The sequence below is a fragment of the Eubalaena glacialis genome, chromosome 2 (genome assembly GCF_028564815.1).
Source record: "Eubalaena glacialis isolate mEubGla1 chromosome 2, mEubGla1.1.hap2.+ XY, whole genome shotgun sequence".
Classification (NCBI taxonomy): domain Eukaryota; kingdom Metazoa; phylum Chordata; class Mammalia; order Artiodactyla; family Balaenidae; genus Eubalaena; species Eubalaena glacialis.
This window is the reverse complement of record NC_083717.1, coordinates 101,928,448-101,941,609: the sequence shown is the minus strand read 5'-3', so window position 1 is coordinate 101,941,609 and position 13,162 is coordinate 101,928,448. Positions and strand designations below refer to the sequence as shown.

At 39.2% G+C, this 13,162-nt stretch overlaps 1 protein-coding gene across 1 annotated transcript in view; it reads right to left on the bottom strand.

Annotated features, from left to right (window-relative positions):
- Nucleotides 1-3,652: 3,652 nt before the first annotated feature.
- SHC4 (SHC adaptor protein 4) overlaps nucleotides 3,653-13,162 on the bottom strand; it is a 132,931-nt gene continuing 123,421 nt past the window's right edge. Inside the window, exon 12 of the mRNA XM_061180330.1 lies at nucleotides 3,653-5,383. Coding sequence (XP_061036313.1) covers nucleotides 5,228-5,383 — 156 coding nt within the window. The 3' untranslated portion in view covers nucleotides 3,653-5,227. The remainder of the gene's footprint in view (nucleotides 5,384-13,162) is intronic.

The window sequence follows — 13,162 nt, the reverse complement described above, 5'->3', positions numbered from 1 at the left end:
TAAACAATTCCTGTTGTTCCTCTCTAGTTCTTTATTGTCACTGCGTCATATTTTTCACGACAAGACAAAGAAGGGGTTGGGGGATGAAAGGTATGTGGGACAATAGCCTTTTGCCTCTTCAATGCTCTTCGGCCAAAAGTGTGAGAGCCAACTGCCTGGATTTAATGCTTAGGAGTTTCCACAGCATCAAGGTTTTTAATCAGAAAACCAGTAAAAGCTATTAGAAAAGTGATGATGACCATTTGATAAAGATCCAAAGGTGCAAAAATTATATTTGAACGTGGAATGCAGACCCTCCCAGATGCCACACTCCACTTCTGCTTCTTGAAACAGTAGATTAAAAAGGAAAGAAAGAAGTACCAAGACAAGATTATAAAATTGGTGTGTACTTTATATGCTTACATAACATGTTCAATGGATATTAACAAAATACAACATAATGATACCATTTATAAGAAATTATAGGATTTATTTAAAATGTTAATGTATTTGAACACTTAGGTATTATTGGCCAGTAGTGGGATACATGTTTAAAGTTATTTGATATTCTTCTATCTTTGGTCAGGTTCCCAGAAGTGAACTTTGGGATGAAAATTTGAGTGCAAATGATTTACTAAGGAAGGGCTTCCCTGAGAAAGCTATTAGGGAGTGAGGAAGCTGGACAGGGAAGGGGAAGAAGCCAGGCAGGGATATGTTTTCAGGAGAAGTGCTGGCCCCAACCTGACCCTACAGGGAGCTCTGGAGTGTAATCAGGATGGGGCAATTGGCTGAGCCTTCCTGCTCCTGCACCAGGGAAGGGGAAGAGGAAGTCCATGGGCACTTCTGGCTCTTGGTAACCCAAAGCAGCTCCCCTAGCCTGAGGTTGTCCTTAGAATCAATAGTCACCTGTGCAGGCAGTTAGGAGCAAAACACACAGAAATGGCTCAACGGATCTGAGGGGGTCTGGACGGGGCTGACCGTCTATGTTTGCCATCCTTTGATCTTATCAATGTATCTTTGGAGATGACATCAAACATTTACATTTGAGTAGGTAATGGAGGTGGTCTCATGCAGCTCGGCCAAATGACCCCTCCCAGTCCTAGAATGATGGGACCTAGGACTATGAAGATGAACCAACAATCATGTTCTGTGGATTTAGTATATTCAGTGAATCTGCCAAGGGTTAAAGTGGTAATCTTCTTAAAATCTCTTATCATATCTAACTTTTACCCTCCAACTTTTTTTTAAATTAAACTTTTTATTTTGAGAAAATTGTAGATTCACATGTGATTGCAAGAAATAATACAGGGACATCTCCTGTAAGCTTTATCCAGCTTCCACCAATGATAACACCTCACAAAACTGTAGTACAATAACACAACCAAGATATCCACATTGACACAGTCAAGATTCAAAGCAATTCAATCACACAAGGATCCCTCATGTTGTTCTTTTACAACTGTACTCACTTCCCTCTCTCCTACTGACTCCTTCCTTCATCTGTTCTCCATTTCAATAATTTTATAGAAACAACATTTCAAGAATGTTACATAAATGTAGTTTTATGGTACATAACCTTTTGGGATTAGCTTGTTTTTGCTCTGCATAATTCTCTGAAGATCATCTAAGTGGTGTATCAGCATCTCATCATCTCATTCTTTTTTACTGCTGAGTAGTATTCCATGGTACGGATGTACCACAGTTTGTATAACATTCACACACCAAACGAACATTGGAGACTTTTCCAGTTTTAGGTCATTACAAAGAGCGCTACTATAAACACTCCTGTACAAGTTTTTGTGTGAACATAACTTTTTATTTCTCTGTGATCAATGCACAAGAATACAATTGTTGGGTTGAATGTAAGTTTCATGTTTACTTTTTTAATAAACTACCAAACTGCTTTCCGGACTGGCTGCACTATTTTACATTCTCCCCAGGAATGTATGTGTGATCTACTTTCTTCTCATCCTAGCCAACATTTAGTGTTGTCGTTATTTTTCATTTACGCGTTCTGTTATGTGTGTAGTAATATCTCACTGTGATTTTAATTTGCATTTCCCTACTGGCTAGTGATGTTGAATATATTTTCACCTGCTTTTTGCCATCGTATACCTTCAGTGAAATGTCTATGCATGTTTTTTGCCCATTTTCGAATTAGAATTTTTATGTTGAGTTTTAAGAGCTTTTTATTTATTCTAGACATTTGGTTTGCAAATATTTCCTCCCAGTCCACAGCTTGTCCTTCATCCTCTTATCAGAGCTTTCACAGAGCAAAAATTTGTATTTTTTTTTCTCTTTTTTTTTTTTTGGCTTGTTCCCTGACCAGGGATTGAACCCAGGCCCTCGGCAGTGAGCGTGCAAAGTCCTAACCACTGGACCACCAGGAATTCCCAAAAATGTGTACTTTTGATGAAGTACAACATACCAGTTTTTCCTTTAACAGATCATGTCTAAGGACTCTTTGCCTTGCCTTATATCCTGAAGATTTTCCTCTATGTTTTTCTTTCCTAAAAGTTATCACAGTTTTACATTTCGCATTTAAGTCCATAATCCATTTGAGCTAATGTTTACATACAGTGTGAGGTTCATTCTTTTGCCTACAGATGTACTGTTGCTCCAGCATCATTTGCTGAAAGGCTATCCTTCGTCGCCTGAGTATTATGCCCCTTAGCCTCCTCCCAGTGGAGTCCCCAGGGCTGGTTAAGTGCCTCCTCTGTAGGCCACAGCTCCTAAAAGGCAGCCCTTTCACACAGCTCTCTCTCCAGACTCTGTTACTGCTCCCCCCCCTACGCCTTCACTGGCTGAAGAGCACTGCATCCTCCCTTGTGGCTTCCCCATACTTCGCCCACACCTTTATCAATAGTCCCTTTATCAAACTCTCCTGTAGTCACCCAATTTAAGTGAGCCATCTGTTTCCTGTCAGGACCCTGATGCATCCTACAAACGATAAATTTCCAAATCCCAAACATCAGACATATACTGTCAGTCGTCACAAAGCAATAATCATTTATTATTTTTTTAAAGTTGTTTACAGGTATTTATACGCAAATGGATTTCCACCTTAAGACAGATGAAGATAAGGATGTGACATTAAAAGAGCATGCAGGCAAACACTTCTTTTGTTGTTTCCCTTTAACTGTGCCCGTTGTTGCAAGTGTGGCGTTTGCTCGTCCAACTACCACACCGTTATAGTCAACACTGACCATCTATGTGTCCTGCTCACGTCAGCTATACTCTTTGCATCAGCTTCTATCAAGAACTTCTTCTGGCCACCCAGTTATCACTCTGCTCAACCAGAATGAGACCACAGCCCTGCTCTGTCTCTGTTAAGATAATTAGATCACCCATAAACTTCGCTGATTTATACCCATGCTCATCCCCTTTATGAGGACAAATAATCAAGAACTACGGTGTATGCAAAATTGAGGAAAAATACATTGCTTCCTAGTTGTATAAAAGGAAACAAACCTATCTAAGAAGCCAATGGCAGTAAAAGTAAAATAAAAGCATAAACCTTCACATAAAAATATTAAGAGTTCAGTGTGCTTGGTTTCCGATGATTTCTATGTGAAAGAAGTTTCTCATATTTTACTTAAAACTTAGCAAACATTTCACAATTACAAAGATTAAGTTGTATCTACACATCCAAAGTGAAGTGGAATTAAGGCAATTGTCCAGATAACTCAAGATAAAAAAACAAAAACAAAACAAAAAAACCTCTAAAATAATGGCCATATCTCTATATGCAAAGGCAGGTAGAGGGCTGAGACTGAAGCTGTTTTCTGCCACTCAAAATAACCAAATCTATTTCTACTACCATCACTTATATTTTTCCAAAGTTTCAATGTTTTTGACTGAAAGGCTCCAGATCTCTGCTATCTGAATGATGATCTCAATGAGTACAGACACAGACTAAAGGAAAAAGCTGCAGTTTCCAGCTTAATTATACAGACTGGTTATCAACACTGACCCCTAATAAATGAAAAATGTGCCTTTTATAAATTCATATTATGTTAGGGCTGAAATGGACCTATGAATTCACCTAGCCCAGCTCCCTCATTTTATAGACAAGGAAACTGGAGTCCAGACAGGTTCAGCAAGTTGCTCAAGGTCACACTGAGACCCAGTCCAGCGCTTTTCCCTACACAATGCTTCATTACATCATTGGTTTACCAAGTGTGCCTGCATGTGTCAAACCTTTCCAATTGTTTCATTCAGTGTTTTCTCCCTGGTACATTTTGTCTGGTCATATCTAGAAAAGGTGCTAAGGATACATGTAGATGAGGGCCTATGAGTCATCACCAATCAAGGGGATATTTCCCCATACTTTAAAATAAATTCAGTGCTTTAAATAAGAATGGAACCAATTTGGAGATTGAACATGAAGAACACTGGTTTGTTTGCCATCTTTTAAATCCATGCACTCATGAGCTCTTTTTTGGGGGGGAAGGGTGAGGGGGAGAGGGAAGGAGGGAGAAATACGATGAAATCAGAAATGACATAGATTTGGCTTCTTTAGTTTGTCATATGTTGCATACAAACAGTCCAAATAGCAAAGACTGAGAAATACTAGGCCAAAGAATCTGGGCTCCAACCCTTTAAACAGCAAATGGGACAGGCCAATGAAACTGACCATTGCTTTCAGTGGCCCTTGATTTGATTCCACTGGTATAGACACAGTCCAAATTCAATGTCAAATTTATTTTAACACTGAGGTGAAAGTGTTACCAAACAGAGAATGTAATAAAGTCAATAACTAATAAGCAAATGGCTTCTTATTTTTATAACAAGGAAAAACTTTTTTGGCAAATGGTTCTATAGTTATAGAATATGAAGACATTTAGAACGAATCTCCCCAATATGAAAATGTCCCCAAATTATCAAGTTGAAAGGCACATACCACTGCCCCAGCAGTTCATTCAAGTTGTCTTCAGCACGTGAAATTTTAATTGTGCTTTTTTTAGCTTGTTATTAATGCAATATGGCCTTAAAAAGTGACATCCGTGCATATGTATACTTTCTTTTCAAAGGGACCCATCCTCTTCCCCTTTCCTGATTTTCACTTTCTGAAGATCAATTTTTGTTAGTTCTTTGTTTTATAAAGGACCTAGTCCATGATGGTCTCAGAAAGATACACTTCACAGTTCGTGCTCTAATTTATCTAGAAACCAGGTGTGAATTATCTTTGTGTCCTAGTACAAAATGGACTTTCCTGAAGTATCAGTGTGATGGTACTTCCATACTGTCATTTGTTGGAATGCAAAAGTACTGGATTATTATCTTTTCTCACTGGTTGTTTAAGGCTTACTTCGCTTCCAGAAGAGATGATTGGCAAACTATTATCCATGTGGTATCTGATAAGGTGGCCAACATTATCAAATACATGATCCTTGGTCCTCACCTTGAAAAGGAAATACAAATGTATTTAGGTTAAATGATAATGGTTCTCCTGAAAGGCATAAACAATCATAGGGTAAAAACAGACATATCCTTGAATGAGGTAACTGCTAAATAAAGAACAGTAAAGGTACTTTTCAATTCTGGATCCCTTAGTAAACAATTTTCTCATTCCCAATTACCTTTTTTTTTAATTTATTTTTTTTAAGATTTTTTTTTGTTTGATGTGGACCATTTTTAAAGTCTTTAGTAAATTTGTTACAATATTGCTTCTGTTTTATATTTGTTTTTTTTTTTTTTTTTGGCCCCGAGGCATGTGGAATATTAGCTCTCTGACCAGGGATCGAACCCACACCCGCCTGCATTGGAAGGCAAAGTCTTAACCACTGGACCACCAGGAAAGTCCCCCCAATTACCTTTTATTGGAGTATAATTGCTTTACAATGGTGTGTTAGTTTCTGCTTTATAACAAAGTGAATCAGCTATATATATACATATATCCCAATATCCCCTCCTCTTGCATCTCCCTGCCACCCTCCCTATCCCACCCCTCTAGGTGGTCACAAAGCACCGAGCTGATCTCCCCGTGCTATGCACCTGCTTCCCAATAGCTATTTTACATTTGGTAGTGTATATATGTCCATGCCACTCTCTCACTTCGTCCCAGCTTACCCTTCCCCCTCCCCATGTCCTCAAGTCCATTCTCTACGTCTGCATCTTTATTCCTGTGCAAGGTTCTTCACAACCATTTTTTTTTTTTAGATTCCATATATATGTGCTATCATATGGTATTTGTTTTTCTCTTTCTGACTTACTTCACTCTGTATGACAGACTCTAGGTCCATCTACCTCACTACAAATAACTCAATTTCGTTTCTTTTTATGGCTCAGTAATATTCCATTGTATATATCTGTCACATCTTCTTTATCCATTCATCCGTCGATGGACACTTAGATTGCTTCCATGTCCTGGCTATTGTAAATAGAGCTCCAATGAATATTGTGGTACATGACTCTTTTTGAACTATGGTTTTCTCAGGGTATATGCCCAGTAGTAGAATTGCTGGGTCGTATGGTACTTCTATTTTTAGTTTTTTAAGGCCTCCATACTGTTCTCCATAGTGGCTGTATCAATTTACATTCCCACCAATAGTGCAAGAAGGTTCCCTTTTCTCCACACCATCTCCAGCATTTATTGTTTGGAGATTTTTTGATGATGGCCATTCTGACCAGTGTGAGGTGATACCTCATTGTAGTTTTGATTTGCATTTCTCTAATGATTAGTGATGTTGAACATCCTTACATGTGTTTGTTGGCAATCTGTATATCTTCTTTGGAAAATGTCTATTTAGGTCTTCTGCCCATTTTTGGAGTGGGTTGTTTGTTTTTTTTGATATTGAGCTGCATGAGCTGCTTGTATATTTTGGAGATTATCCTTTGTCAATTGCTCATTTGTAAATATTTTCCCCATTCTGAGGGTTGTCTTTTCGTCTTATTTATGGTTTCCTTTGCTGTGCAAAAGCTTTTAAGTTTCATTAGGTCCCATTTGTTTTTGTTTTTATTTCCATTTCTCCAAGAGGTGGGTCAGAGACGATCTTGCTGTGATTTATGTCATAGAGTGTTCTGCCTATGTGTTCCTCTAAGAGTTTTATAGTGTATGGCCTTACATTTAGGTCTTTAACCCATTTTGAGTTTATTTTTGTGTATGGTGTTAGGGAGTGTTCTAATTTCATTCTTTTACATGTACCTGTCCAGTTTTCCCAGCATCACTTATTGAAGAGACTGTCTTTTCTCCATTGTATATTCTTGCCTCCTTTATCAAAGATAAGGTGACCGTACGTGCGTGGGTTTATCTCTGGGCTTTCTATCCTCTTCCATTGATCTATATTTCTGTTTTTGTGCCAGTACCATACTGTCTTGATTACTGTAACTTTGTAGTATAGTCTGAAGTCAAGGAGCCTGATTCCTCCAGCTCCGTTTTTCTTTCTCAAGATTGCTTTGGTTATTCGGGGTCTTTTGTGTTTCCATACAAATTGTGAAATTTTTTGTTCTAGTTCTGTGAAAAATGCCATTGGTAGTTTGACAGAGATTGCCGTGAATCCGTAGATTGCTTTCAGTAGTATAGTCATTTTCACAATGTTGATTCTTCCAATCCAAGAACATGGTATACCTCTCCATCTGTTTGTATCATCTTTAATTTCTTTCATCAGTGTCTTATACTTTTCTGCATACAGGTCTTTTGTCTCCTTCGGTAGGTTTATTCCTAGGTATTTTACTCTTTTTGTTGCAATGGTAAATGGGAGTGTTTCCTTAATTTCTCTTCCAGATTTTTCATCATTAGTGTATAGGGATGCAAGAGATTTCTGTGCATTAATTTTGTATCCTGCTACTCTACCTAATTCATTGATTAGGTCTAGTGGTTTTCTGGTAGCATCTTTAGGATTCTCTATGTATAGTATCATGTCATCTGCAAACAGTGACAGCTTTACTTCTTCTTTTTCTGATTTGGATTCCTTTTATTTCTTTTTCTTCTCTGATTGCTGTGGCTAAAACTTCCAAAACTCTGTTGAATAATAGTGGTGAGAGTGGGCAACCTTGTCTTGTTCCTGATCTTAGAGGAAATGGTTTCAGTTTTTCACCATTGAGAATGATGTTGGCTGTCGGTTTGTCACGTATGCCTTTATTATGTTGAGGTAAGTTCCCCCTATGCCTACTCTCTGGAAGGTTTTTATCATAAATGGGGGTTGAATTTTGTCAAAAGCTTTTTCTGCATCTATTGAGATGATCATATGGTTTTTATCCTTCAATTTGTTAATATGGTTTATCACATTGACTGATTTGTGCATATTGAAGAGTCCTTGCATTCCTGGGATAAACCCCACTTGATCATGGTGTATGATCCTTTTAATGTGCTGTTGGATTCTGTTTGCTAGTATTTTGTTGAGGATTTTTACATCTATGTTCATCAGTGATATTGGTCTGTAGTTTTCTTTTTCTGTGACACCTTTGTCTGGTTTTGGTATCAGGGTGATGGTGGCCTTGTAGAATGAGTTTGGGAGTGTTCCTCCCTCTGCTATATTTTGGAAGAGTTTGAGAAGGATAGGTGTTAGCTCTTCTCTAAATGTTTTATAGAATTCACCTGTGAAGCCATCTGGTCCTGGGCTTTTGTTTGTTGGAAGATTTTTAATCACAGTCTAAATTTCAGTGCTTGTGATTGGTCTGTTTATATTTTCTTTTTTTTCCTGGTTCAGTCTCGGAAGGTTGTGCTTTTCTAAGAATTTGTCCATTTCTTCCAGGTTGTCCATTTTATTGGCATAGAGTTGCTTGTAGTAATCTCTCATGATGCTTTGTATTTCTCCAGTGTCAGTTGTTACTTCTCCTTTTTCATTTCTAATTCTATTGATTTGAGTGTTCTTCCTTTTTTTCTTGATGAGTCTGGCTAATGGTTTATCCATTTTGTTTATCTTCTCAAAGAACCAGCTTTTAGTTTTATTGATCTTTGCTATCGTTTCCTTCATTTCTTTTTCATTTATTTCTGCTCTGATCTTTATGATTTCTTTCCTTCTGCTAACTTTGGGTTTTTTTTGTTCTTCTTTCTCTAATTACTTTAGGTGTAAGATTAGGTTGTTTACTTGAGATGTTTCTTTTTCCTTGAGGTAGGTTGTATTGCTATAAAATTCCTTCTTAGAACTGCTTTTGCTGCATCCCATAGGTTTTGGGTCATTGCGTTTTCACTGTCATTTGTTTCTAGGTATTTTTTGATTTCCTCTTTGATTTCTTCAGTGATCTCTTGGTTATTTAGTAGCGTATTGTTTAGCCTCCATGTCTTTGCATTTTTTACAGATTTTTTTCCTGTAATTGATATCTAGTCTCATAGCGTTGTGGTCGTAGAAGATACCTGATACGGTTTCAATTTTCTTAAATTTACCAAGGCTTGATTTGTGACCCAAGATATGATCTATCCTGGAGAATGTTCCATGAGCACTTGAGAAGAAAGTGTATTCTGTTGTTTTTGGATGGAATGACCTATAAAAATCAATTAGGTCCATCTTGTTTAATATATCATTTAAAACTTGTGTTTCCTTATTTATTTTCATTTTGGATGAACTGCCCATTGGTGAAAGTGGGGTGTTAAAGTCCCCTACTATGACTGTGTTACTGTCGATTTCCCCTTTTATGGCTGTTAGCGTTTGCCTTATGTATTGAGGTGCTCCTATGTTGGGTGCATAAATATTTACAATTGTTATATCTTTATCTTGGATTGATCCCTTGATCATTATGTAGTGTCCTTCTTTGTCTCTTGTAATAGTCTTTATTTTAAAGTCTATTTTGTTTGATAGGAGAAATGCTACTCCAGCTTTCTTATGATTTACATTTGCATGGAATATCTTTTTCCATACCCTCACTTTCAGTCTGTATGTGTCCCTAGGTCTGAAGTGGGTCTCTTGTAGACAGCAAATATAGAGGTATTGTTTTTGTATCCATTCAGCCAGTCTATGTCTTTTGGTTGGAGCATTTAATTCATTTACATTTAAGGTAATTATCAATATGTATGTTCCTATTACCATTTTCTTAATTGTTTTGGGTTTGTTATTGTAGGTCTTTTCCTTCTCTTGTGTTTTCTGCCTAGAGAAGTTCCTTTAGCATCTGTTGTAAAGCTGGTTTGGTGGTGCTGAACTCTTAGCTTTTGCTTGTCTGTAAAGGTTTTAATTTCTCCATTGAATCTGAATGAGATCCTTGCTGGGTAGAGTAATCTTGGTTGTAGGTTTTTCCCTTTCATCACTTTAAATCTGTCCTGCCACTCCCTTCTGGCTTGCAGAGTTTCTGCTGAAAGATCAACTGTTAACCTTATGGGGATTCCCTTGTATGTTATTTGTTGTTTTTCCCTTGCTGCTTTTAATATTTTTTCTTTGTATTTAATTTTTGATAGTTTGATTAATATGTGTCTTGGTGTGTTTCTCCTTGTAACTCCTTGTATGGGACTCTCTGTGCTTCCTGGACTTGACTGACTATTTCCTTTCCCATATTAGGGAAGTTTTCAACTATAATCTCTTCAAATATTTTCTTAGTCCCTTTCTTTTTCTCTTCTTCTGGGACCCCTATAATTCGAATGTTGGTGCATTTAATGTTGTCCCAGAGGTCTCTGAGAGTGTTCTCAATTCGTTTCATTCTTCTTTCTTTATTCTGCTCTGCGGTAGTTATTTGCATTATTTTATCTTCCAGGTCATTTATCTGTTCATCTGCCTCAGTTATTCTGCTATTGATTCCTTCTAGAGAATCGTTAATTTCATTTATTGTGTTGTTCATCATTGTTTGTTTGCTCTTTAGTTCTTCTAAGTCCTTGTTTAACCGTTCTTATAGTTTCTCCATTCTATTTCCAAGATTTTGGATCATCTTTACTTTTACTATCATTACTCTGAATTCTTTTTCAGGTAGATTGCCTATTTCCTCTTCATTTGTTTGGTCTGGTGGGGTTTTACCTTGCTCCTTCATCTGCTGTGCATTTCTCTGTCTTCTCAATTTGCTTAAGTTACTGTGTTTGGGGTCTCCTTTTTGCAGGCTGCAGGGTCGTAGTTCCCGTTTTTGGTGTCTGCCCCCAGTGGGTAAGGCTGGTTCAGTGGGTTGTGTAGGCTTCCTGGTGGAGGAAACTGGTGCCTGTGTTCTGGTGGATGAGGCTGGATCTTGTCTTTCTGGTGGGCAGGACCGCATCCAGTGGTGTGTTTTGGGGTGTCTGTGAATGTAGTATGATTTTAGGCAGTCTCTCTGCTAATGGGTGGAGTTGTGTTCCTGTCTTGCTAGTTGTTTGGCATGTGGTGTCCAGCACTGGAGCTTGCTGGTCGTTCAGTGGAGCTGGGTCTCAGCTTTGAGACGGAGAGCTCTCGCCGATTGATACTATGTGGGGCCAGGAGGTATCTGGTGGACCAATGTCCTGAACTTGGCTCCCCCACCTCAGAGGCTCAGGCTTGATACCTGGCCAGAGCACCAAGACCCTGTCAGCCACAAGGCTGAGAAGAAAAGAGAGAAAAAAGAAAGAAAGAAAGAAAAGAAAGAAAAAAATAAAATTTTTAAAATAAAAAATAAATATTACTAAAATAAAAAAACTAAAAAGTAATTAAAAAAATAAAAATACATTTTAAAAAAAGAAAGAAGAGAGCAACCAAACTAATAAACAAATCCACCAATGATAACAAGTGCTAAAAACTACACTAAAAAAAAAAAAAATGGACAGAGAGAATCCTAGGAGAAATGGTAAAAGCAAACCCATACGGACAAAATCACACAAAGAAGAATAAACATTCACACTCACAAAAAGAGAATAAGGAAAAAAAATATATATATATATATATATTTTAAAAAAAGGAAGAGAACCACCAAATCAATAAACAAATCTACCAATGATAATAAGCTCTAAATACCAAACTAAGATAAACATAAAACCAGAAACAAATTAGGTGCAGAAAGCAAACCCCAAGTCTACAGTTGCTCCCAAAGTCCACCGCCTCAATTTTGGGATGATTCGTTGTCTATTCAGGTATTCCACAGATGCAGGGTACATGAAGCTGATCGTGGAGATTTAATCCGCTGCTCCTGAGGCTGCTGGGAGAGATTTCCCTTTCTCTTCTTTGTTCGCACAGCTCCTGGGTTCAGCTGTGGATTTGGCCCGGCCTCTTCATGTAGGTCGCCCTCTGGTTTCTGCTCTTCACCCAGACAGAAGGCAGTTAAAGGAGTGGCTAATTAGGGGCCTCTGGCTCACTCAGGCCGGGGGGAGGGAGGGGTACAGAATGCGGGGTGAGCCTGCGGCGGCAGAGGCCAGCATGACGTTGCAAAAGCCTGAGGCGCACCATGTGTTCTCCTGGGGAAGTTGTCCGTGGATCATGGGACCCTGGTAGTGGCGGGCTGCAAAGGCTCCCAGGAGGGGAGGTGTGGATAGTGACCTGTGCTTGCACACAGGCTTCTTGGTGGCTGCAGCAGCAGCCTTAGCATTTCATGGCCATCTCTGGTGTCCATGCTGATAGCCGTGTCTCCTGCCCATCTCCAGAGCTCGTTTAGGCGGTGCTCTGAATTCCCTCTCCTCGCGAACCCCAAAACAATGGTCTCTTGCCTCTTAGGCATTCCAGACTTTTTCCTGGACTCCCTCCTGGCTAGCTGTGGCACACTAGCCCCCTTCAGGTTGTGTTCACTCAGCCAACCCCAGTCCTCTCCCTGGGATCTGACCTCCGAAGCCCGAGCCTCAGCTCCCAGCCCCCACCCACCCCGGCGGGTGAGCAGACAAGCCTCTCAGGCTGGTGAGTGCTGGTCAGCACGGATCCTCTGTGCAGGAATCTCTCCGCTTTGCCCTCTACACCCCTGTTGCTGTGCTCTCCTCCATGGCTCCGAAGCTTTCCCCCGACCCACCCCCCGTCTCCTCCAGTGAAGGGGCTTCCTAGTGTGTGGAAACTTTTCCTCCTTCACAGCTCCCTCCCAGAGGTGCAGGTCCCGTCCCTATTCTTTTGTCTCTGATTTTTCTTTTTTCTTTTGCCCTGCCCAGGTACATGGGGAGTTTCTTGCTTTTGGGAAGTCTGAGGTCTTCTGCCAGCATTCAGTAGGTGTTCTGTAGGAGTTGTTCCACATGTAGATGTATTTTTGATGTATTTGTGGGAAGGAAGGTGATGTCCACGTCTTACTCCTCTGCCATCTTTAAGGTCCCCCCCCATTACCTTTTTAAAGCAATTGTCATTCCCAGTTAGGAAAATGGTAAACACTGTAACCCAATCCAAATTTGCAAGCAACCTTTTTGCCATGT